This window comes from Phascolarctos cinereus, unplaced genomic scaffold, assembly GCF_003287225.1.
Source record: "Phascolarctos cinereus isolate Bilbo 61053 unplaced genomic scaffold, phaCin_HiC Scaffold_7;HRSCAF=346, whole genome shotgun sequence".
In the NCBI taxonomy this organism is placed as follows: domain Eukaryota; kingdom Metazoa; phylum Chordata; class Mammalia; order Diprotodontia; family Phascolarctidae; genus Phascolarctos; species Phascolarctos cinereus.
The window spans coordinates 174,382,844-174,410,485 of NW_027556180.1; the positions used below are offsets into that span (position 1 = coordinate 174,382,844).

The window sequence follows — 27,642 nt, forward strand, 5'->3', positions numbered from 1 at the left end:
TGAGGTTTAATCGGGGAAAAAATCCAGGGAAAAAATTTTAGGTGAGTTTCCACCATTTCCTCCCTTAGATCTCTGTGCGAAAAGTCAAAGTGGTTCCTGCCATCTTCTTCTTGTAGTCTTCATCAAATTTCTCATTCTGGGCAACAGTAAAATGGTTCTTCCAGTCCCCTGGAATTCCTGAAATGTAGAAAAACCACATTGTTAAGCCATCAAGGTAGACTTTTTAAAATGGCATATAGTCATAGAGTCATTAAATGAATGGGGGATAGAAATTTTGCTTTTCAAAGAACACATAGAGATGCCATTGACCTGACTGTGTTTCAATAATAGCTTAAATTTGCATTGAATTTTACAGTTCTCATTTCATCTTCACAATGATCTTATGATATAGACAGGTTAGGAAAAACTGTCTACTTTTATAGTTGAGTAAGCTGAGACTCAAAGACTTAAGGTCACATTGGTTAGAGATAGAGTTGGTCTTCTGATCTAATCGTGCTGCTCTTTCTGCAGTGTTATGCTTTTTCTCCACGATAATCAGCGTTAAGGGAATTCTTAGACAAGTTACAATTAGCATGTACGAGGGTTGACTTCTCACAGAACATGAACTTTACGCACCTTTCCTCATGAATGGGGAAATGGAGTGATCCATTATGCTTGAAGGCTGAGTAGTATGGTTTGCCATAGGATTTTGCTTCATGATATCAAAAGAGGTGTGATAAATGATCTTGTTGAGGATTTCCTCTGATAAGTCCTTTTCCAGAAACTTTAACATCTTCTGGATTTCCTGCTTTGGGTTCTAAGTGAGGAGAAGCCAGTAAAAAAAAATATATATATAAAATAAGTAGGATCTTCTAACAGGCAAAGAGCCCTACCATTTCTGTAAATATGTCCATAAGATCATAAACTTAGAGCCAGAAGGACCTCAGAGGTCATCTAATCCAATCTAAGGTCAGTCAATAAGCATTTACAAATGTATTTTTGTTTTTATCAGTCAAAATTCACATTCTTACCTCCCCCTCCCACACTAATTGAGAACACAAGAAAAATAAACATTTATAGTCAATCAAAACAAATGTCCACACTGGCTATGTCCAAAACATTTTGTCTCGTTCTACATTATGAATTCTTCACTTCTGTGTTGGAAAGTGGGTAGCACATTTCATCATTAGACCTCTGTAATCTTGGTTAGCCATTACACTAAAAGTTTAGTAGAAGACTACTTCATGCCATTTGTATACTATAACTTGTTAATGCATCCCCCAGTTTATGGGTACTCCCTCAGATTCCTATTGTTTGTCACTTCAAAAGAATTATAGATATTTTTGTACAGCCTTAGAGTCTGTTTTGCTTAGAACTAATCCCTCCCTAACTTTACCCTCTCCCCTTTCCCTACTTCATCACTGAATGAAACATATTTCTGTACTAAACTTACATGTGTCCTTCCTTATGACCAATTTTGTTGAGAATGAGGTTACTTCTCTCCACCCTGTGTTCCATATTTGTATTAATGTCTACTTGAGCACTCTGATTATGTGAGGTAATTTTCCTTAACCTTCCTTTCCCTCTCCACTCCCCAGTGTATTCTTCTCCCCCTCTCTTTCCATTCTTTTCTTGAGATCATCAGGACACAACAAAACCACTGATAGACCTTGTCTAATTGGACTCCCTCTATGAACTGTGATGACGAAAGGGTTCAAAGGGGCTGCTAAATCATGTGTGTGGTGGACTGTGGCACTTTGGTACTTGGGTTCTTTCTTTCTGGTGTATTAAAGTATTCTTCATTTGATCTGACTCCTATGGATTTTGGCTATGATGTTACTGGAAGTTTTCATTTTGGGGTTTCTTTTAAGAGGTGATGGATAGATTCTTCCTATTTCTACTTCTGATTCTAAGAGATCTGGGCAGTTAACAAAATCTTGCAATATTATGTCTGGACTCTTTTTTTTCGGTCATGATTTTCAGTTAGTGCAATGGTTCTTATTTTTTCCCCTCCACAATGTATTCTCAAGGTTAGTGGTTTTTGCTATGAGATATCTTATATTTTCTTCCACTTTTTCAGTCTTCTGACTTTTTTGTTTGTTTTGCTAGGTGATAGAGGTTAAGTGACTTGCCCAGGGTAACACAGCTAGTAAGTGTCAAGTATCTGAGGCCCTAACTGAACTCAGCTCCTCCTGACCCCAGGGCCAGTGCTCTATCCACTCACTGCCTAGCTGCCCTTGACTTTATTTTAATAGTTTATTACCTCATAGAATCATTGGTTTTCATTTAGTCCATTCTAATTTTCAGAGTTTGTGGCTTAGGCAAGGTTTTGTATCTCTTGTACCTAGCTATTAATTCCATTTCCAATTCTGTCTTTCATGGTTCTCATTTCTTTTCCAGTTTTTCCTCAAGTGCTCTGATTTTCTTTCTAAAAATATTTTAAAACTCTTTTTTTAAAAAAAAAACTCTGGCTTCATCTCTCCCAGCAATTCTAGTCAAATTTGTGCCTAAGCTGTGCTTTTCTCTAAGACTTAACTTTTGGCTGTTTGGAATAATTTTCTTCTTCTGGTTTTGTTCTTGGGCTTCCCTACCATCACAATAGCTTTTAAAGATGGGATTTTTTTTTGTTTGCTCACTCTTCCAGTTTACTTCCTGACTTTGGACTCTATGTGAGGGCTGGTCTGAGCTGGTCCTGTTGCTGCATTCTTTAGTGTTATGCTATTCTAGGATCTCAGGGACAAGTTGGAGACCTGAACTTTAAATACTCCCAAAGTGGTCTGATCCCAGGCAAAGTCTGATTTCTGTCCCCCTGGTCTGAAGTCTACAGGTTTTTCATCTGGGTTTAGGTCTGAGAAAGAACAGACTATTACTGGATTAATCCCTTTTCAGATGTCTGGAAAGCTCTATTGTCAGAGTGTCAGAATGTAGGATCCCCTTTAGTCTAGAATTCTTGCCTTGCTAAATTTCAGGGTGGGCTACATGCTGCAAATAAAACTGGGCTCTGTGCTTAGTGTCTGGGTCACACTACTACTGCTGTTAGCCTCTGAACTTCCTCTCCTTACATGAGAATGTCACCCCTGAGGGCAGGTCCTCTTCTTAGCCCACCCAGAATCTGTGAGCTGAAACTGGGTTAAAGGTGACAATGGTGCCAGTTTATATTTGTATCCACCACAGTGTGATGTCCTGGTAACGGTTTGGAACCTCCTCTTGCTCACGTACAGCTTCTCCCTAAGTGCTAGGGCGCTCCAAAGGCAGTATGCTATCGGCCCCACCCCGTTCCTATTACAGATCTACTTGTCTGTTTCCCTATGCCAAGCTGGACTGGACCAATGTCTTACTGAATCTTTCTGGATTTCTCCATCAGAATTTGTTGGTCACGTTTTTTTAGATGTGACTGGAAGAGTTTTGTGGAACAGGGAAGGAAAAGAATAAGCATTTTAATAGCACCTATTAATGCCAGATACTGTGCTGAGTGCTTTTTTTTTTTTAAACAAATGTCTTTACTGCTTTCTACCACTCCCAAGTATTAGACTTCCTGCCACCTTGGGTCTAGTTCTCAAAAAGTGTTTGTTAAATGTTTGCCTTGTGCCAAGGCCTCCTCTCCAGGCAGTGCTCTAGACTCTGCAGACTTTCTTTTCTATGCCATAAAGTCCTTCACACCCAGGTAGTTCACTTTACTTCTGGGCTTCTCACAAGAGAAGTTTCCTTTATCTTTGGGACCCATTCCTTTGATTGGCTGGTTCCTCCCAAAACCTCCATTTTAAGAAAAGTGCTCAGGTCAGCCATATCTTCCTTTCTCTCCAGGTTCCACTCCTGACTCTCTGACTCTATCATGCTTTGAACTTTTTAGCTTCCTTTTATGTGTTGTTTTCTCTCATTAAATTTAGCTCCTTGAGGATAGGGACTGTGTATTCCACTAATACTAGAATCCACCCCAAATGTTCATCTAGACTATTTGTACCCGACCTGTGGTAGAACATTCTGAGCTCATATTGGTCTGTTCAACTGTGTCAGTTGGACACATTGAAACTTGTCTCCTGCATAACGATGTCATTTTGGTCCTCTTTGAGAAAGAAGAACAACAACTAACCGCCAATATCTCTGGTGCTTAGCACAGTGGCTAGCACAAAGTAAATGCTTAATAAATGCTTGTTTACTTGCTGGGGATACAAGAAAGGCAAACACATGGTTCCTGCCCTCAAAGAATGTACATTCTAGTGGAGGAGAAAGTATGCAAATAAATATAGATATATACAGACTAGATGGAAAGTAATCTCAGAACCTGGCAGACACTAGCAGCTGGAGGGGTAGAAAAGATCTATTGTGGGAGGTCAGATTTAAACTAAGTCTTGAATGAGGCCAGAAAGGCCAGAATGTAGAAGTGAAGAGGGAGAGCATTCCAGGCACGGTTAAGCCATTGCAAAGGCATGGATTTGAGAGATGCAGTATTCTGTGTGCGGAATGTCAAATAATCCAGTGTAGCTAGATCAAAGAGTGTTCTTAAAAAGGCTAGAAAGACAGGAAGGGGCCAGAATATGAAGGGTTTTAAAAATGGCAATTAGAGGACTTGATATTCAATTCTAGAATTTAAATTCTGGAATTTAAAGAGTAGGAGGATGACATGGGTTGGAATATCACTTGGGTAGCTAAGTGGAGGATAGATTGAAGTCAATAGGTCAACAAACATTTATTAAGTACCTATTATATATCAGGCACTGTGGATAAAAAGAAAGGCAAAAGAAAGTTCCTGCCTTCAAGCAACTTACAGTCTAATGGGAAGTGGGAAGAGATTTGAGAAAGGGAGACCAATTAGAAGACTATTGCAATATTCCAGGTAATGATAGTATAAACCAGGGTGGTGACAGTGTGATTGCATAAAAGGAATGTCATATCTGAGAAATGACATGATTTGTCAATGGAATATATACGTAGGATGAACCAAGATTGTTTAAGTCCAGAACCAGAATCCACAGTAAGGTACAAAGAAGTGGATCTGGATTTCTATGGGATATAATAGAGGATTTATATATGAGAATATGAGTAATTCTAGCATACTAACCACCAATCCACAGAAATGGAGATGCACAGTTTGGGAAAACCTCCTGGTGTCACTCTGATTAAACTATAAGCAATGAGGTCCAACTTATGGTTTATTCATAGTAGTCATTTATTAGAAGAGAGTAGAAGGTTCTAAAACTAAGGGTCTTGTGATATTTAATCCTCTCTCATATTTTTTCCTTTCTCTCTAAGCTGAGTCCACAATTAAGGAACAGGTACAGGTCCATCCCACCTAGACTTGTCAATCCATAAGTGCCTGCAAGTTCGTGGAAGTGAGGTATTATATAATCCCCAAACATGTCCACTAAATAAAAGTCAGCATAGAAAGAAAAATTTTGCAGTGTACATGTTTGTATGTGTATTGTATTGTAAGTGTATGTGCATGAATATACATGTATATGATCTCTCTTTAGAAATTGTTAACATTAGCACAACTCAATTGATGAATAAACATTTACTGAGCCTCTGTCCAGGATGCCATGGTAGATGTGTGTACAAAGATGTATAAGGTGTTTACTTGGCCTCAAATAACTTGAAATCAGATTGGGGAAATAGAGTATTTGTATAAAGAAAGAACATGATGACACAGGCTACATGAGCAGACAGTGATGCTTGAGGGGTTCAGAGGAAGCTAAACAGAGGGCTAGGGTGGTTCTAGAAGATTGAATATAAGATATGAGATGAGCTGGGCTATGAAGGTGGAGGAAACTGTCATAGAGTAGCAAGGGAGAGGAAGTAAGTAAACCACAGAAGCAGGAATACATATGGGTTTTTCAGTGATATTAAGTAGATTAATTTAGCTTGAGGAATAGACTGGTATATTGGAAAAATGAGAAGCAATGTAGAAATTGTAGATGGGGGTCAGATTGTGGTAGCTCTTGAATGCCAGGGTAAAGGATTAGACTGTAAAATATCCTTCTAAATCTAACAGCTGTTACAGTCATATAAAATAATATTAATGAAGGCTTAGCCTTTTAAAAGCAGCTAGGTTGGCTCAATGGATAGAATCCTTGGTTTGGAGTTAGGAAGACGAGTTCAAAACCAGCTTCAGAAATTTCCTAGCTATGTGACCTTGGGCAAGTCACTTAACCTCTGTTTGCCACTGGAGAAGGAAGTGGCAAACCATTCCAATATCTTTGCCAAGAAAACCCTAAGTGGGATCACAAAGAGTTGGACATGACTGAAAATGACTGAACAACAACAAAAATATTTGCTGCCTATCTCTTGTGACTCTCCTGCCTTCTACCCCATTTCTATGTACTTAATTTGTATATATTTTGTACTTAATTATCTGTGTTTGTCTTGTTTTTCTTATTTAACCTCAGTGAAACATAAGCTCCTTAAGAAGAAGCATTGTTTTTTGTACTGACTTTGAATCACTAGAGCCCCCACATAATTCCAGGCACATAATAAGCTCTTAATAAGTGCATGTTAATGAGTGAATGATATAGTGTCGCTGTGACTACTCTGTTTAGGTATATTACTTGGTATCATCATCACCAATGATGAGATTTATGGCAGGAATCAAACCCATTCAAGTATGTGTAGACAAAGAAGCCTGTATTACATGATTCAATTCAATTAAATCCATCAAGCGTTTATTGTGCTAGGTTCTGGGGAATCAAAGTAAAAAAAAAAACCAAACCCCTCCCCCAAAAAGCAGTCCCTGACTTCAAAGAGCTTCATGGGCACAATCTCTACCTTACCAACTTCTTCCCTACCACTGCACCCTTAAGATTTCTGTCCCTTTCCAGTGGCTTGCAGGTGAAACGTCTTTCACATGTTGTCTTCCCTACCCTTACACCCCAATTAGAAATGAGCTACTTGAGAGCAAGGCTATCTTGATTTTTGTTTGTTTGTATTCTCAGTACTTAGCACATAGTAAGTGCTTACTTATTTGTCATTCATTCATTCACAATCTGAAAAGAAGTGAGTGACATCGACTGTAGGACAAGGTAACTATAGGAAATTAGGGATAAGCTGGTAACTGAGTATTAGACCAAGGAAAATTTAAAAATGGAAAACGTTTGGTTAACTCACAATGAAGGAGGAAAAGGAATTCATAAGGAAGGGAATGAGGCAAAAATTATGGAAAGAAAAATTTCAACTCACAGGCATTTTGTGAGAAATTTTAATATCATTCAGAGTCCTAATAGGAAATTATTGTTGGAAGCTTCCTCTTCAGGAAGACAATGTCATAAAAAAATTATAGAAACTTGGAAACAATTAATTTTCCTTTAGGAAGGGAAATAATAGCTATGTGTAAGTGCTGGAAGGGCTATCACTGAAAGAAGGATTACATTTATTCTGCTCGGCTCTAGAGGGCAGAACTAAGACCTATGGTATAAATTGAAAGGAGGCAGATAAGCCTTCATGTAGCAAAGTCTTCCAAACAACTGGAGCTATTGAAATGTAACTGCCTTAGGAAGTGGTGAGTTCTCCCTCATTGGAGGTTTTTAAGAAAAGGTTGATGAACACCTGTCAGACATTGTAATTGCATCCTTGGACTCTCTGGTTCTGAGGACCCTTTTTGCTGTGATTCTGCAATTCTGAAACAAAACTTGTTGGGACTAGGAACATTTAAGCCATTACTTACCTCTTTCATGTCTTCATAGAACAGATAAAGAATGGGGTGTTTTTCTTTTGCATCCCACCATCCTTTCACATGATCATACCAGGAACCCCAGAGCACTGGAGGTGAATGGAAGGAAACAGAACAATTAGCATCAGTTATGCTAATTGTAGAATGACGACTCATATTATACAGCCTGACAAAGTTGTTGACCTTGTAAAAGGAAAACATCACCTGTAAGGCTAATGAGAATTTTTAGTAAATTCAACTAGGAAACAGTATCACAAGGATCACAGATTGTTCTTTGTACCAGAAAGAGCAATACATATGTAAGTGAATGTGTGTGTATATTCATACAGTTTGTTGTTGAGTTATTTCAGTTGTGTCTGACTCTTTGTGACCCCCTTTGGGGTTTTCTTAGCAAAGATACTGGAGAGGTAGGCCATTTCCTTCTCCACCTCATTTTACAGATGAGGAAACTGAGGCAAACAGGGTCACACAGCTAGTAAGTTTTGGAGGCCAGATTTGAAGTCAAAATGAAGACTCATTTTCCTGACTCCAGGCCTGACGCCTTAGCCATGGTACCATGTAGCTGCCCACCAGCAGTATATAGTTATTAAAAGAATCCTGACATTTCACTTGACCTCCAGCATCTTCAGTCTTTTATGCATGGTCTTTTTTGTCAACAATTGGTTGAGAACTTTTGTGTACATACCCAGAGAAGGCTGAAGTGAAGGTCACAACCAATGAAAATTCTTTTATCCAAAAAATTCCATTCTCTGCATCATAGTGGGAATGTTGGGAACAATGCTCATTCATCAGTAATTGCCTATATAGGGAACTTTCTACTTGTCAGATCACTCTTGACAGTTCTTCATGCTCATTCTTACCTTTGTGCCCTTGATCATATTGTTATACTCAGAGTAATATAGGGTCAGGCAGAGTGATATGATAGAAAGATGGATGAGTTGCAATCTGTACTATAGGAAGAACCTTTCAAATCAGTGAGATTGTATATCCAGTGGAATACATATTCATAGAGGTTGAGCATAAACTCCTTACATTATACCAGGCTAATATCTTCTTATTCATTCGATCCTTCCAACAACTGAGAGATACATATAAAAGGCATGATCCTAGTTTTATAGATGAAGAAACTGAGGTTCAGAGAGATTAGAAGATTTGCCAAGGCCATATGGTTGTTACTAATTCTAGCAGAAGTTCTAAGATTACTATAACTATGAAAATGCTAGCTTCATAAATCCTAGACAATGTTCTACATAGAGTAGGTACTCAATAATTGTTCTTGACCAGCAAATTGTTTTGGAAAAGAAATTATAAGTAATTTTGATTCTACTTTGAATAATTCATAGAATCAGATTTTCAAGAAAGTCTGATTATATTGCTGAAAACAGCATACAAATGCAATTAGAAAACATCCTCCTTTGGTTAGTGCCAATGTCAGGTGATTGATGAATCAGGTGACCACAGATCTAGTTCCACTCACCTCTCCCATTCATGAATTTCTCAATGTATTCTTCCAAGGTACCTGGGTCAGGTAGCATTTTATGCATTCTTGAGAAATGGTAATAAGATACCAGGCAATCTTTTGCATTTCTTGCGATGTAGATTATCTGCAGTGGACACAGATGGAGGTGAAGCCAATGAAAGGCAGTGAAAAAGAAAATATGAGAGGAATATTGATGTTTATTATTAGCAATTATTTTGATAATGGTTTGTTTTTTAATTCAATTTTATTTCAGCTCTGAATTCTCTGCCCTCTCCATTGAAAATGCAAGGAAAACAACTCATTACAAATATGTACAGCTAAGCAAAACATATTCTTACATTTGTCAAGTCCAAAATGATGCCTCAGCATTAACTCTGAGCCCCTCGCTTCTTTATCTGGAAGCAGGTAGCATGTTAAATTATGAGACTTCCAGAATTATGCTTGATTATTTTGTTGATCAGCATTAAGTCTTTAAAAGTTATCTTGCTTTACATAAATTGTTTTATTGAATCTGCTCCCTTCACTGTACATGAATTTGTGCAAATCTTCCTAGGTTTCTTTGACGCCACCACCTTCATAATTTCTTGCAACACAATAGTATTCCATCACATTCATATACCCATTTCCCCATATTCCCAGAATTTGTCATTTTCCCTTTTTTGGTTAACTTTGCAATTTGAGATTTTATTTTTGCTTCTCTAATTATTAGTGATTCAGAACATTTTTGGGTAAGGTTACTGATAGCTTTTAATTCTTCCTCTGAAAACTGCCTACATATCCTTTGACTATTAATTGGCAAATGGTTCTTGATCTTATAAATTTAGTTCAATTCCTTCTATTTAGCATATAAAAAAGACTTTTATCAGAGAAGCTTTCTACAAAGATTTCCCTCCCAGTTTCCTGCTCCTCTTCTAATTTTGGCTGCATTCGTTTTGTTTGCACAAAAAAAATTTAATACGTAATTAAAAGTGTCCATTTTACCTCCTGTGAACCTCCCTATTGTTTGTGTGGTCATAAATTCTTCCACTAAACATACATCTGACAGGCATCTATGCTCTTCTAATTTCTACATAATACCAATATTCTTTTCTAAATCACATACCCATTTAGAACTTTTATCCTGGCATATGGTTTGAGATGTTGGTTTAAACCTAGTTTCTGATAGACTGCTATGCAGTTTTCCTAATAAAATTTGTTGAATAGTGAGTTTTTGCCCCAGTTTCTGGGATCTTTATGTCTATCAAACACTCATATTCTGCCTTCATTTGTGCACACACACACATATGTGCCTGTATGATGTTTGTGTGTTTATGTGTAATCTCTTCCACTGATCAGGCTTGCTATTTCTTATTCAGTGCCAAATTATTTTAATGATTACAGATTTGTATTATAGTTTGAGTTCTGGTTCTGCCATGCCCTTTTCTTTCCCACTTTTTCATTAACTTTCTTGATATTCTTGACCTCTGTCCTCCCTTCAGATGAAATTTTTTTCATTATTTTTTCTAGTTTTATAAAGTATTCACTTACTGTTTTTATTGTCACGGCAATGAATGAGAAAATTAATTAATATATTATTTATTCATTATATTATTTAGATATTATCTTTTTATTTGTAATTTAGTTTTATGGTTGTAATTGTGTTTAGGTACTTTCTGGCTATCTTGACAGTTAGACTCTCAAGTATTTTATACTCTCTGTATTTATTCCAGGTGGAATTTCTCCTTCTATTTCCTCCCATTGAGTTTTGTTGGTAATGTACAGAAACTAATGATTCATGTGGGTTTATTTTATACCCTACAACTTTGATGAGGTTGTTAATTGTTTCAATTAGTTTTTTCACTGTCTCTAAGATTCTCTGAGCAAACTGTCATATTATTTGCAAATGTTATGATTTTATTTTCTCCTTGGCTGTACTTATTACTTCAGTCTCTCTCTCTCTCTCTCTCTCTCTCTCTCTCTCTCTCTCTCTGTCTCTCATCTTATTTGTGATAGCTAGCATTGCTAGCTCTATGTTGAATAGTAATGGTGATAATGCACATCTCTATTTTACCACTGGCCTTATTGGAAAGGCTTCAAGGTTATACCCATTACAGGCAATTCTAGCTCTTGGTTTTAGATAGACACTACTTATCAAATTAAGGATATTTTCAGCTTGTTTCCATGCTTTGTAGGGAATCGGTATTCTATCTTATCAAAACCTTTTTCTGTATGTATTGACATAATATGATTTTGTTATTCTAGTTATTACCTTGGTCAATTATGTTTATAGTTTTCCTAATACTAAACTAGCCCTACATTCCTGGTATAAATGTGTGTAATCTAGTTATAATGTGTAATCTTTGCAATTCATGTTGTTTATTGGATACCTATGAATTATATATACATATGTTGTTGATATGTTGCTATAGTATCCTTGTTAATATGTTTAAACTTTTTGCATAAATATTCATTAAAGAAATTGGTCTATACTATTTTTTTTTCTGTTTTGACTATTCTTAATTTAGGTGTCAAGACACATTTTTGTCACAGGAATAATCTGGAAATTTTTTTTCCCATATTTTCTCAAATAATTTACATGGTATTAAAATTAATTGTTCTTCAAATATTTGGTAGAATTTGCCTCTAAATTCAACTGATTCTGGCATTTTCTTCTATTTTTTCTGACTTTTGATTTTGCTTTGATACATCTTCAAGCCTCATGAATTCATTAGCTTCTCTTTGGCTTATTCTAATGTTTAGGAAGTTATTTTCTTTAGTAAAATTTTGGTAAAGTTTGTACCTATCTTTTGTTCCAACTTGTCAATTCTCTTTCCATATGTTCCATAATTTTTAATTTATTTTCTCATTTTTCCTCTTCCACTATCATTTGGCTTTTTTTTTTTTTATGTGAGGCATTTAGGGTTAAGTGACTTGCCCAGTGTCACACAGCTAGTGAGTATTATGTGTAAGGGCTGGTGCTCTATCTACTGTGCCACCTAGCTGCCCCAATCATTTGGTTTTAAAAAACATTTTTAGCTCTTAAATAAACATCTCTCGCTTTATATCTTCCAGGAATTCTGGCTGGAATTCTGGCTGAACTTCTGTCCATGCTGCATTTTTTTTTTTTAGGCTTTGCTTGACTACCTCAATTTATTCTCTTTTTCTGGGCTTTTTTTCCTCCAGATTCTCTGTAGACATAATTATCTTTATGCTGTGATTCTTTATTAATTTGATTATTCTACCAGCCAACTTCTTGACTTTGGACTTTTTATTATAGCTGGGTTCTGTGGACTTCTGGGGGTGGGGGAAGAAATGTTTGCACTGAGCTTTGGGCCTCATGAGTCTGTCTACACCTTTCATATGGTATTGAGTGCCATGTTATTTCAGGACCTCAGAGACAGTTCAGTCTGGGGACCTACAATCTTTCAGTGTTCCCAAACATTTCTGTTTATCTTTCTAAGGTGATGTGGGCTGAAAAAATAGCTCAGTGTGATCTTTTTCCTGGATTTTCCGATCAGAATTTGGTCTGTTGTGTTTTCTAGATTTTTTTTTGGAGTAGGAATAATGGGGTAGCTAGCCTATACTTCTTCCTTGAACTCCACTTTCTTTATCCCACATTCCCCACCCAAGATTGTTTACAGAATTGGGGCACACGAGAGATGGCAGAATGTCAGCTGCAGATTGTGGACTATAATAGAAGGGATACTTTTCCTTTTTATCCATATGAGAATCTTTACCTGGTATTAGGCAAAGGCGGAAAAAAGTTTTTAGAGATTTGACAATTTCTCCATCATGAATTCCAGCACTGTAGGCAAGTTTTCACTACAACTTTCCCTGCAATTATGAGATTAAAAAGACTCTGAACAGTCTTAGTTGAATGATGGGTCCACTTGAGATATCTGTTTCATAATTCCCAAGTCATCTGTGTAGTGGATTGGTGCTTATAAGGGGGCAGGGCTGAGCTGAAGGAGAGAGGAAGAAGTTGCTGTATTCATACGCTTCTTCCCTAGTTGCCTTTGACTCTACTTTGATCACCTGCTTTTGGCTCAGTGAAATAGCAAAGAAGAGATGAAGGAACTCCCCACACTTTAATGAAAATCATCTTTACTTTTCCTAAGGGATTTCATTATTTTGTGTCTCACTACTCCACCATTCTCTGATCTTTGGAAGCAGGGTAGATCATTGGAAAGAGGACTGGATTTGGAATTGTGAAACTAGGTTTTTAATTTTAACTTACATCCCAATTTTGAGATCTTTCTCCTGCTTCTTTATGCTTTATCTTCTTTGGTCCAAATATTCCCATTGCTCCCTCATGATTATATATTTTACTGTGTGACTCTGTCTTCTTTCATGCAATGTAGATTATTCACAATTACATTCAGGTCCATCTCAGAGTGGCTACTTACTACCTTTGTGACCTTGGCAAGTCACTTCACTTTTCTCTCAGCTTGAGAAGGTTCCTGGGATTAGACTAGATGATCTCTTAAAGCTACTATATATGATGAGAAAGTTTTAATCCTGATAACTACAAACACATGTATATTTCTAGATGCTTATATCATGCTTCTAGGAAGCAAACTAATGATAATAGCTGATATATATATATATATATAGATATAGATATATATTGCTTTACACACATTATCTCATTAAGCTTTCATAGTTAAATAGTAGGAGTATTATAGATATTGTTATCCCAAATTTACTGATGAGGAATCTGAGACTAAGAGAAATTTAGTGCCTTTCTCTTGGTCATTCAGCTAACTAGTGTCGGTATTTGTACCCAGGTCTCTTCTGATTCCATGTCCCATATTCTTCTTCAACTTCCTCTTCAAGAGGTAACAATTGATAAATGGTCAGAGGATATGAACAAGCAGTTCTCAAAGGAATAAATCCAGGCTATTGATAGCCATATACAAAAAATGTTTCAAATCATTAGTATTGAGGGAAAGAGTAACTGAAGCAGCTTTGAGGTTCCTTCTCACACCCATCAGATTGGTGAGGGTAACAAAAGATAACAATTGTTGGAAGGGCTGTGGAAAAAGAAGCATGTTTAGGGGCGGAGCCAAGATGGTGGAGTGAAAGCAGCAACTTGCTTAAGCTCTCCCCCAAATCCCTTCAAATACCTATAAAAATGGCTCTAAACAAATTCTAAGGCAGCACAACCCACAAAAAGATGGAAAGAAACAAATTTCCAGCCCAAGACAACCTGGAGCAGGCCTCAGAGGACTGAATCATGGGCAGCTGTGGTGGTTTCCAGACTCCTCAATCCAGGAATGCCAAAGACAACTTAGAAGGTCAGTGGGAAAAGTCTGTTTCTGCGGTGCTGAGAGAAAAGGTGGGGTCTCAGATCCAGTTCCCTGAGAATGTGGCCCTGGGGTGTGCAGCTGCTTCCTGAGCTTCCAGCTCACAGACTGAGGGGGAATTGAGTGGCTGATCAGAGGGGGATTGCAGGGATCTCTCTGTTGGTGCTGAGGCAGGAATCTCTTGCTTTGCCTGTGCTTGGATGTGGGTCACAGTTCTGGACAGGAGTCCTGGGGTGAGGAGGAGCCCTGGCATGGTGGAGCTTGTAGTGGCTATGGATAGGGAACCTTCTTCACAGTTCCAGGACAGAAAGGAGTGCTTGTGGTCACTAATAGAACACAGCACAGGCCAGGAAAGGAGTAAACACCTAGCCCCTTTATACCACCTTGCAAGAACTGAAAATTTACAGGTCCCTACAAGTATCTCTGAAAACAGCTATACAAACCCCTGAAGCTTGGGACAGTACATTCTCCACATTGGAAGCAGACTCTTACCTTAACAAAGAGTTTAAAACTCAAGTAATTGGCTGGGATCATGAGCAAGCAGCACAAAAAGAGTCAGACTATATTATCTTACTTTGGTGACAAAGAAGATCAAAATATACAACCAGAAGAAGACAACAAAGTCAAAGCTCCTACATCCAAAGCCTCCAAGAAAAATATGAATCAGTCCCAGGCCTTGGAAGAGCTCAAAAGGGATTTTGAGAAGCAAGTAAGAGAAGTAGAGGAAAAAACTGGGAAGAGAAATGAGAGTGATGCAAGAAAATCATGAAAAACAAGTCAACAGCTTGCTAAAGGAGACCCAAAAAAATACTGAAGAAAATAACACCTTAAAAAATAGCCTAACCCAAATGGCAAAAGAGGTCCAAAAATCCAATGAGGAGAAAATGCCCTAAAAAGAAAAATTGGCCAAATGGAAAAGGAAGTCCAAAAGATTACTGAAGAAAATACTTCCTTAAAAATTAGAATAGAGCAATTGGAAGCTAGTGACTTTATGAGAAATCAAGACACTGTAAAACAAATCCAAAAGAATGAAAAATTAGAAACAATGTGAAATATCTCATTGGAAAAACAACTGACCTGGAAAATAGATCCAGGAGAGAGAATTTAAAAATTATTGGACTATCTGAAAGCCATGATGAAAAAAAAGAGCCTAGACATCATCTTTCAAGAAATTATCAAGGAAAACTGCCCTATAGTAGAACCAGAGGGCAAAATAGAAATTGAAAGAATCCACAGATCTCCTCCTGAAAGAGATCCCCAAAGGAAAACTCCTAGGAATATTGTAGCCAAATTCCAGAGTTCCCAGGTCAAGGAGAAAATATTACAAGCTGCCAGAAAGAAACAATTCAAGTACTGTGGAAACACAATCAGGATAACACAAGATTTAGCAGCTTCTACATTAAAGGACCCAGGGCATGGAATATAATATTCTGGAGGGCAAAGGAGATAGGATTACAACCAAGAATCACCTACCCAGCAAAACTGAGTATAATCCTTCAGGGGAAAAAATGGTCATTCAGTGAAATAGAGGACTTTCAAGCATTCTTGATGAAAAGACCAGAGCTGAATAGAAAATTTGACTTTCAAATACAAGACTCAAGTGGAACATGAAGAGGTAAACAGGAAAGAGAAATCATAAGAGACTTATTAAGATTGAACTGTTTACATTCCTGCATGGAAAGATGATATTTATAACTCATGAGACCTTTGTCAGTATTAGGGTAGTTGGAGGAAAAAAATTATATGTATGTATAGTAGATAGATAGATAGATAGATAGATAGATAGATAGATAGAGGGCACAGGGTGAGTTGAAGATTAAGGGGTCATATCTGGAGAATAAAATTAAGGGATGAGAGAGGATTATACTAGGAGAAGAAGAAAGGGAGAGGTAGAATGGGGTAAATTATCTCACAAAAAAAAACAGAAAAGAAAATGCTCTTACAGTGGAGGGGAAATGGGGGAAGGTGAGAGGGAATGAGTGAATCTTATTCTCATAGGATTTGGCTTAAGGAGGGAATAACATACACATTCAATTGGGTAAGGAAATCTGTCTTACCCTAAGGAAAATAGGGGGAGAAGGGGACAAGAGAGCAGGGGGATGATAGAGAGGAGGGCAGATTGGGAAAGGGGGTAATCAGAAGCAAATACTTCTGAGGAGGGACAGGGTCAAAAGAAAGAATAGAATAAATGGGAGGGCAGGATAGGATTAAGGGAAATAGAGTTAGTTTTTCACAACATGTCTACTATGGAAGTGTTTTGCATAACTGCACATGTATAACCTATATTGAGTTGCTTGCCTTTTCAATGAGGGTGGTGGGGAGGGAGGAAGGGAGAAGAATTGAAACCTAAAGTTTTAAAAACATAGGTTTAAAAAAATGTTTGCACATGCTACTGGGAAATAAGAAATACAGGAAATGGGGTACAGGAAAATAGAAGGGGAAGGGGATAAGAGAAGGGGGGAAGAGATAGAAGAGAGGACAGACTAGGGGAAGGGATATTCAGAATGCATGCCATCTTGGGGTGTGGGGAGGGTGAGACAGGGTGAAAATTTGGAACTCAAAATCTTGTGGAAGTAAATATTGAAAACTGAAAATAAATGAATTTATATTTTAAAAAAAAGAAAAAAAAAGAAAAAGAAGCATGTTTAAGGAGCCCTAAATTACTACAGTTGTTCTGGAAAAATAATTGAAACTATTCTCCCAAAGTTAGTAACAATGCATACCTTTTCACTCTGGAATGCCAATACTAGGCCTGTACCCCAAAGAGATAAAGAGAATGAGGACTCATATGTACAAAAATACAGATAACAGTTCTTTTTTAGTGGGCAAGAACTGGAAACTGAGGGTGTGTTTATCAGTTGGGGAATGGCTGAACAAAGCAACATGTATGAATACAATGGGACGATAATATTCTATAAGAAATGATGAAATGGATGCATTCAGAGAATAACCGTGTTTCCAGAGGACCAATAATGATGAATGCTACCTGTGTTCTGACAGAGAGGTAATGGCCTAATACTGCAAAATGAGACACACATTTCTGAATATAGCTAATAAGAAAATTTGCTTTGCTTGACTATATATGCTTGTTATAAGGGTTTTATTTTATTTTTTTCATACTCAGGATGAAGGTACGAAAGAGAGAAAACACGTGCTTGGTATTTGAAAAAAATTAAAATTACATTAAATAAAACATAAAACCTCTTCATATCTTAATTTTGAAGCAGCTGTTACATTTGTTCACCGAGGACTGATCCCAAGTCGAAAGAAGAAATGAACAGTGATTTCATTGGTTTAGAATTCTCAGGTGAAGGGATTCTCTCTACTTCTGTGGGTTAGTACCTTCTTTTCAACTAAGAGTCTTAGAGAGTTGCCTGGTGTACTGAAAGGTTAAGTTACTTGTCCAGGGTCCCATAGTTTGTAGTATCAGAGGCAGGACTTGAAATCTGGTCTTCCTGACTTTAAGGCTGACTCCCTCATGACTACACAATGTTACCTCTCCATACATGAGCAAATGTTTCTAAATTTTGCAGCATTTGTCACCCAGTATTCCTTCTTCCTCCATACTCTTCCTTTGAATTGTTTTCTATATATAAAGTTAGAGAGAATGTTAAAAATAAAGCAAAGTGGAACTGACCCAAAGACAGTCCATGAGAGAAGACTTTTGACTGGAGATCTCCACTCTCAGTATGCAGAATGATGAAAATTGGATGCAGGCCTTTGGTGTTGTGAAGGTACAGCTGCTACCATGCATAGCCACTAGATACATCCTTTTAAGAAAGAGTTGCTTGCTATTCTCTAGAATACAAGTTAATACTGAGCAAGGCAGATTTGAATTACTGGTTGATCTTACCTTTGAATTTTGTTCCCAGAAGAATGGTGGTAACATCTGGACAGGGAGATGTGTTTTCAGTGTTCTTGGAGAAGGCATTTTAATAGCTAGATCCAGACCTGCAAAATAGTGTGGTGTCATTCAGATTTCCTCTGCTGTGTAGTTTTTGTGTAACTGTTTCTCAGACATTCCAAAGAAGTTTTTACTGTGTCTAAAGTGATCATTTTGGACTGTCTTGTCCTTCTTTCTGAATATCAATAATAGTAATAGCTGGCATGTATGTAGTACATGAAGATTTCCAAAGCACCTTACAGATATTAACTCCTGTGATCTGAAGATGATTTACCGCCAATGGCAACAACAGTACTAGTGGTACAGTTGATATAAATCAGCAGATAGTTCTTTGTTCCTTGATGTAAGCACAATGTCATCAGATATAAGCTAGTTTTTGGGGCCCAGGGAAACACATGTGATCTGTGTCTTTAATGTCATTTGAGAAATGCTTGACTATCCATTGTGCTAATCCAACCCTAGAATGGGGAATAGAAAGAGGGCAACAGAAGATAAGAGGCCTGTACTAGAGGAAGGAGGGTATATTGTTGGATTTTAGTAGCTCTGACCTATGACCCGAGTGCATTGCTTTAGCCCATAGGGATCCTAATTATTCAGTGGTTTTGAAACTGACCAGAAAGTCATGTGACTCAAGGCTTTATTAATTTAATGATATAATTAAATTTAGCTTCTATTATAATTGCTGATAGATTCAAATCTGCTAGCATGATGTCAAAGACAATCAATGGTAGTAGTGGGCAGCTGATTAGGATCTTTAAGCTAGTTCAAATATGTTTGCTTCCCAATAAGGGAAAACTTTTTTTTTTAAACTAAAAATCTCAGGTTGGCTACATATGGCCTATAGACAGCATGCTGGATGGTAGGATTTTAACCCTTTATTCCTAAGATGCTTTTAATTTTCTAAATCTATACTGCCATGTATATACATTCATACATATGCATATGTGTGTATATATGCAAACATGCATGTACATAATACATATATGCATACACACAAACATACACATGTGTTGCTCTCTGTGTGATACATTTAAATGTAAGTTGTAGAGCCTAAACAGTGTGGGGTACAGTAGGATGAGCTCACTGTTTTCTGAATCATTATTATTATGTCTAAATCCCACTTGGTTTTTGTATTATTAGTGACATGATGATAGAAAATGCACTCTCATTTTAAAGAGAGCGTTTCAGGACTACCACAACTAGTGCATTAACTTCAAATTATTTTCTTAGAGTAAAAATCTGTGGGGCAGCTAGGTGGCACAGGGGATAGAGCACCAGCCCTGGAGTCAGGAGGACCTGAGTTCAAATTCAGTCTCAAACATATAATGCTCCTTGGCTGTGTGACCCTGGGAAAGTCACTTAACCCCACTGCCTAGCAAAAAACCATAAAAACAGAAAAAAAATCTGTGATAGGTAGATAGAATAGAAAGGATAAGATAGAATATAAAATAGATAAGATAGAAAGGAACTACAACAGAATAGACACACCCTGTTTCATTTATAGATCACAAATGTCAGGTATACACCCTCTTCTCATCCACTTACTATCTCCTTTTTGTAAAGAAGGGGATGAGATAAAAGAAAGGAAAAATGTAGGAGAACTGGATGGAAGGATATCAACAATTAACAATCATACCTCTGAACATAAATGGGATAAATTCACCAACATAATGGAAAAGCATATCTAAGTAGAATTGAAAAGAACCCATTGATAGCCTTTTTAAGTAAAAATTTCTGCGGTAAAGAAGAGGCTTATAATGATCCATAGGCACATATCTTTAAAACAGGAGGCTGAATTGTGGTTTTGGAAAGAGCTCTTTTTCCAGAAAAGGCTAATGGGTTCAGGACCCTAATTCTGAGGCTAATCCAATTTTAGTTGAGCAAACTACCAGAATTGAGAGGTGGAGGCAGAGTCCACTCAAGAAAAGGATGCCTATCAAAGGTGTTAGCTCGTTGGCACTTCTTTATATCCCCATCATTTTGGATCATATCCACAATCTCTAGCGTCCAGGTTGTACCTGAAAGAATTTGGACTATTATTTAGTCTACCTATTTAGAGCATATTTTAACCCTGCATAATCCATTTATTCATTCAACAAATGAAAGCACTTGTTATCTGCAAGGCAATATATGAGAAATGTATTATAAAATAATATTATGAGTAATATGAATAATAATATTCACATATTATGAAATAAAAGATTCAGCCAATTCATTCAATAAGCATTTAATAAGAACCCATTATGTCTAGAGCACTGTGTTAGGCTCTGGGGGGCATGCAATGTTTTAGTAAGAAGATAACAGTCTGTTGGAAGGATACCCCCGTCAAGTCTCAGATATATTGTTGATCACTATTGATGAAGAGACTTTCTACACTGGAGCTTCCCTACAAAGATAAAATCACATTAATTATTTATTTTAAAAGAAAAATAATAAACAAACAAACAAACAAACAAATAAGAGACAAGGCATCTATAAAATGAAATGGTTGGACTGAATGACTTTAAAATCCTGTCTATACTTGCAGTAGCACAAGTAAAAAATGGCTATATATATATATATTTTTTTTTTACCAGCAGGATTTCTTTTTTTTCTTTTTAAAAAAAATTTTATCAATTTATTTTGATTTATCAATAATCACTTCCATATGCTTTTGAGTTTAAAAATTTTCTCCCCCTTTGTCTCTGCCACCCTCCCCAAGGCAACGCACAATACATTTACATTCCTATTAAAAATATTTTCACATTAGTGAGGTTGTAAGTAAAAGTTAAAACCAATAGGAGGAGCCATCAGAAAGAGGAAACAAAACTCAACAGAAGAGAAAAAAAATAGCAATTCAACTTCCATAGTTCTTTCTTTGGATGTGGATAGCATTTTCCATCATGAGGCCTCTGGAGATGTCTTAGATCCTTGTATTGCTGGGAAGAGTTAAGTTTATCAATATTAGTCATCACACAACGTGGCTGTTATTGTCTACAATGTTCTATTGTTTCTGCTCATTTCACTCAGCATCAGACTGTACAAGTCTTTCCAGGTTTTTCTCAAGTCAGCTTGTTCATCATTTCTTGTAGCACAATAGCATTCCATTACATTCATATACCACAACTTGCTCAGCCATTCCCCAGTTGATGGGCATCCTCTCAATTTCCAATTCTTTGCCACCACAAAAAGAGCTGCTATGAATATTTTTGTACATGTGGGTCCTTTTCCAATTTGTATGATCTCTTTGGGATATAGCCCTAGAAATGCTATTGCTGGGGCAAAGGGTATGCACATTTTTATAGCCCTTTGGGCATAGTTCCAAATTGCTCTCCAAAATGGTTGGATCATTTCACAAGTCCACCAACAATGTATTAGTGTTCCAATTTTCCCACATCTTCTCCAACATTTATCATTTTCCTGTTTTGTCATGTTGGCCAATCTAATAGGTATGACGTGGTACCTCAAAGTTGTTTTGATTTGCATTTCTCTAATCAATAGTGATTTAGAGCATTTTTTCATATGACTATAGATGGCTTTAATTTCTTCATCTGAGAACTGTCTGTTCATATCCTTTGACCATTTATCAATTGGGGAATGGCTTGTAAGGAATGGCAATATTCTTTAGGGAAAGAAAGATCATAGGATCATGGATCTAGATACATAAGAGAATTCAGAGGCCCTCTAGTCCAACCTCTTCATTTTATGGATAGTGACTGACACTCAAAGTAATCAAAGGACTTGTACAAAATCACACGGATCACATGTGGCTGTTATCATGGCAGGCTTCAAGAGGATGACCAGCTTTTGGTATTGGTCTTGAATGATGAACTTTAGGAGGGAGATGGGAGGGATATATTCCAAGAGAAGGAGAAAACAGTAGGAATAAAGGCACAAGATGACTTTTTGGGGAAATGGCTGGTAATCTAACTTAATTGGAAAAGGATGGAGTAGTGGAAAAAAATTAAATGGTGTTTGGGGTTGGGTGGGAGCTAGACTGTGGAGGGCCTTGTGTTAGATTCTTGAATTCTCCCAAGTGCATGCAAACACGTTGCAGATAGTGAGTTTGCAATGCAAATTAGCTTGCACATAAGGTTTGTTAGACCAACCAAAGTTTCCCAAGAAGAAGGTCCTGACTTGATCTGTTCTTTATTTTGTCTTAGATTTTTAAAAAATAGAGCAGTGAAAGTGCCCTCTGTCATCTTTTAAAAGATATTTATTTAGTTTACTCTTTAAATACAGACTGGAAGAACCTGAGTGGAAGTGGTGAAAGGATGGAAAATGAGAATTTTCACTTTCAAGGAGTCAGAAGAAGAAGTAGAGAAGAAAGAAAAAGTACCTGAATGTATTCTATACGTAAAATTTTTTCCTTGTTGTTGGCTTTTATACACACATAGCTTTATGCTGAACTTTCGATCACTGTATTAATTTATGAGTGGCTTTGGCTGGCACAGACAGAGGAGACTCCATCTGGCTACAATAATTATGGGAGTGGTAAAGACATTGCTTAAGAGGACTGATGGGGGCAGCTAGATGGCACAGTGGATAGAGTACCAGCCCTGGATTCAGGAGGACCAGAGTTCAAATCCGGTCTCAGACACATAGCACTTACTAGCTATGTGACCCTGGGCAAGTCACTTAACTCCATTGCCTAACCAAAAAAGAGGACTGATGGCTTAGTGGATTGTCCCTGAGGAGCTGGGTCTCAATGAGTCCTGATCTGTATTAAGGGTATATCTTGGTTCATAGAGGCAAAAAATTCTGTTTCCATTTTGTAAATTCATTGTCCAGTCATTGGGCCAAAGAGGAATGATACACATTTTGTTGTAAGAAGAAAAAGATACTTCCAACCTATTCTGTAGTCTTCCTTGTTCACACTTTGCTATTTTTATTGGGAGGTTTTCCTTTGTAGCTAACTGTCATATCAGGTAGCAGCTCATGGGATCCTTAATGGTAACACATTTATAATTTATGTTCAACATAGTGCTTTATGCACCTTAGAGAAAGCTGTGACATTTTAGATAAAGAACTGGCCTGGGTGCTAGGAAGAGCCCCGTTGAAGTCTTACCTGTGATACTGACTTTATCTCCATCTAAGAGGACAAAAGGGGATTCTTGTCCATTGTAAGCAACCTTTTCCTTTTAGTGAAGGTAATGAAAATAGGACCATCCTCTGACTTATATTTAACCTCTTTTCTCCACCCATTTAATTCAGAACCTCCTCAACTCCTACCTTGATTATTACAAAGGCCACCTAATTGGTCTCCCTGCCTAAAATTCCTCCCTAATACAATCAATCCATCTTCCATATTGCTGCCAAAGTAATTTTGTGTTAGCACTAAGCCGACCATGTGATTTCCCTACTCAATCAGCTTCAGTGGCTTCTTATTATCTCTTGGATAAAAAACAAACAAACAAACAAAATACAAAACAAAAACAAAGAAACCCCAACAAACAAACAAACAAACAAACAACAACAAAATCCCAACTCTCTCTTTTTTTTTTGCTTGCACACTTTGAACCACTGAACCTCTCTTTCCAGACTCATTGGACAGTGCACCCTCATTGGTGCTGTGTGAGCCAAACTGGCATTCTTTCATTTCTGACATTCCATCATGCTACAAAAATCTACCTCGTAAGATGCAGCTCAAGCACTGTCTTGTACATGAAGTCTTTTCTATGCTCCAAGTGTTAGTGCCCTCCTTCACAAATGTGAAAGGCCAGATAACACAGTGCAAGCACAATAGTGTCCAGCTGGCCACAGAGGGGCAACCTTTTCTAACCCCTCCCAAACACCACTCACTAGGAGTAGGGTTATGCAAGCTAGACTGATGCTGGTCACCTTTATTTTTATTCCATTTCATTCTGGAAAACATAGCATAATCATCTTATACAATGGATTCATGTTAATTCTAAAGCCCTAATTTAGGAAAAATTGCAAATAGGGCTCTTCTACCTTTTGGTTCCTCATCTCAACCTCCACTCCCCTTCTTCCAAGGAACCCAATATGCTACCGTCTGGTTACTGAGCTCTTCTCACATGTGCCTCAACTATTATCCTAAGTCTTATTCTCCACTGTTTCTCACTCCAAAATTATTTCTCCCTTACTCTTCTTTCTTTCTACAAAGTGAGCCCATTCCTTTAATTAAGAAGAACTTAACTGGGTGTTAGAAGGAAAACAGAGTTCTTGGGGGGGAGTGAGCAAAGCTAGTAGGGCAGTATTTGCCATTTTGCTCAGGGCTAGATCTGTAATAGACATGAAATCAATTAGAAGCTCACTTCTTCCTGACTTGATAAAACTGGAGTCATACCTGTGACTTTGATTTCCAAATACCTACCTGCTTTTGCATATGTTGCAATGAGCAGATCATCAGGCTTAGCTTGGAAATTCCAAATTTTGTCCCAGTGGTCACTTATCATCTTGGTCATGAGAATCCCATTGATTTCATTGGTTTCTGGATTTAGGGACTCTTCTTTCAGTTGGAGATCTTTCATCTTCTCAAGGGGCATTGTGTGGTGAGACTTGCCAATTGCTTAAAGAAAACATGCACCTCAGTCATTTTTCCATAGTCCATCGCAACAATTTCTTTCTGTTTCTTGAGGACATGGAGGTTTTTGTAGGTAATATTCAATGGTTTTTAAAAATGCGAACTAACTGAGAGAAGCTAGGCTTCTCTGGAAGTTGCTATTTCTATAATATTTTTGGTAGTATCATTTTAAGAACAGCATAACTCTTGGTTGGTTGAAGGGTTTTCTTGGTCAAGAGACCAAGGTTTCATCTAGATTTGGGGCTGGCCTTAACTGGAGGTGAAGTACATGGTGCCCATGCCTTCAAAAATAAACTGTTTATTGATAGTTGAAATTTCCTCAGTAGGGAAAAATATTTTCCTCTTGCAAATACAGATAAGTCTTAAAAAGAAAAGGAACACAGTCTTCATATGTGTGTATGTATATTTAGGTATGTATATATATGTATGTATATATGTGTGTATACACACACACACACACATACATACACACACACATACACACTTTTATTTTCTTTTTCTTTTAGTGAGGCAATCAGGGTTAAGTGACTTGCCCACGGTCACACAGCTAGTAAGTGTCAAATGTCTGAGGCCAGATTTGAACTCAGCCCTCCTGACTCCAAGGCCAGAGCTCTATCCACTGCACCTCCTAGCCATCCCCCCCCACATGTTTTGAAGCATCTATGTGACTTTACACAAGTCTCTCTTGGTCTCAGTTTCCTTAGGCAAATAAAGAAAATTATAAAAATTAAGAATAGAAGCTATGGTAGAAAAAAAATCTAGTCTAACTTCCTCATTTTTATAGATGAGAAACATAAAGCCCATAGAGGTTAAGTGAATTGGCTCAGGGCCTACAACTATCAGAGGCAGAATTTGAACCCTATTCCTTCCTATTTCAGTAATTCATGCAAATTAAAATTGATATTAAAAATGTAAGAATGGCTTCAGAAGACAAGTTTTATCCTCGGTGCCCCTTTCTCTACTTTTGTCCCCAGCCCTCCGTTCTTCAACCCTTTCCTTACTTGCACTCAGTAGTTTAATGCTGCGCTTCCCAACCAGTATTCCATGTCTTAAATTCTTCTCTTTTCTCTTTGTTCCTCACTTGAAACTTGGATTTCCTTTCTCCTAATCCTTCACTTCTGGGATGTTCAGTTAAGCTGTTAAATGAGTGTGTACTGAGGAACTGATTTGTATTAATAAGTTACTGGGTGGGTCTGCTCATATATTACTTTTCTCTTACTCCTTTTTCTAGTGCTTGGGCAACATGTTCAGATTTTAATAGGGGCCTTTTAGGGTTAGAAATACCTCATTGTAAAGACTAGGCTCCAATGGTGGAGATTTTAGGCACTGTTTTGTTTAAGGAGGGAAAGAATTTTAGATAAGTGGTTTCTTAGCTCCCCTCAAATCCTATCACATAAGTGGTTAATCTTCTCATAAGGCCAACTCTGGTTATGTTGGTTTTACAAAATGTTCCTCCCCCACCTTGGGGTGAAAGTTTCTACTGTTGAGGGGGAAAATGATCTGCCACACCTGTTTCTTGTTTTGATTAGGAAAATTCCAATTTTTCCTGTTGCTACTTATAGGGCCCCCAGATATGGGGTAGGAGGAGGAAACAGATAGATGTATCTTATTTTGAGATGGGCAGGTATGTTTATCCTCCAACAAGGCAGCACTTTACAATTGCCAAGCTTGCCCCACCAGTCTACTGCACTCCACTTCCCCCATATCAACACATAAGAAATGTACTTTTCTAGTTCATATTCCTAGTCAGGATCATGGTTATAATCAGTCTCTGTCATCAAATGGGCCTGTCTAGGTTAGATGGCCTGCAGGCTAAGAATAGTTTTTACATTATAAATGTTTGAAAAACAATCCAAAGGAGGATGATATTTTGTGAATTATGAAAATTATATGAAATTCAAATTTCATTGTCTGTAAATAAAATGTTATTGAAAAACAGCTACAGACATCCATTTACTTATTGTCTGTGGCTGTGTTTGTGCTACAATGAGCAGTGTTGAGTAGTTGGAATGAGATGTATGTAGCATTCTCACTTCTCACTCTTCCTCAGTGCAAGACAAATACCAGTGACACAGTTATAACTGTACAGCATTTCAACTGCCATGCGTGTTACTGGAATGTGACACTTATTTTCATATGACTAGTTCATACCCACCATGTGAAAACAAGAAAAGTGACTTGTAATGTCATACTTCTAAGGAACATAGGATCAAAGATTCATAGTTGGATGGAATATGAGAAGCCCCATCTAATCCAACTCCCTCATTTTTTAAGTGAGGAAAATGAAGCCCAGAGATTTAAGTGACCTGCCCAAGAACCTGCAGACAATTAATGTCAGAGGTGGGATTTAAACCCAAGACCTCTGACTCTTTCGCTAGGCTTAGTTGGGATGGTAGCATGAGCCAGGAAAGAGAAGTGGTAGAAAAGGGCCCAATGTGATACTAGAGAAATTATTTTGTCTATCTCCTTCACCACATTTTTTTTTACTATATGCATTTATGGTTAAAAAGTAAAAACAAAACAAAACAAAAAACAACAAACATCCCTGCATTGGCAGAAGATGAGGCCCTTATCTATTGAACAGCTTGGCCAGGAGTGAAGGGTTAATGAAACCCTTCATGAAATGTATTGCTGAGGGTCCAAGAATTTAGAAGACCCTAATATTCCTTCCATGGAATTTCAGCAGTTAGGTTATTTCTTTCAACTATTCAATAGCTATTGAAAATCCAGGGGGAAGATATAGGAAGAATATCCTTCCATTCACAATTTAGGACAGGGTTTTCTCCCTGAGATGGAAAGAAGGAATTT

At 37.4% G+C, this 27,642-nt stretch overlaps 1 protein-coding gene across 1 annotated transcript; it reads right to left on the bottom strand.

Moving 5' to 3' along the window:
- On the bottom strand, window positions 1-27,507 carry LOC110203071 (sulfotransferase 1C1). Its single transcript, XM_020979507.2, is given in 8 exon segments — window positions 1-177; window positions 616-796; window positions 7,634-7,728; window positions 9,117-9,243; window positions 18,258-18,355; window positions 20,198-20,326; window positions 24,625-24,819; window positions 27,402-27,507. Coding segments are annotated over 8 exon segments (1,044 nt in total). The 3' UTR covers window positions 1-64.
- Between the last annotated feature and the right edge of the window lie 135 nt (window positions 27,508-27,642).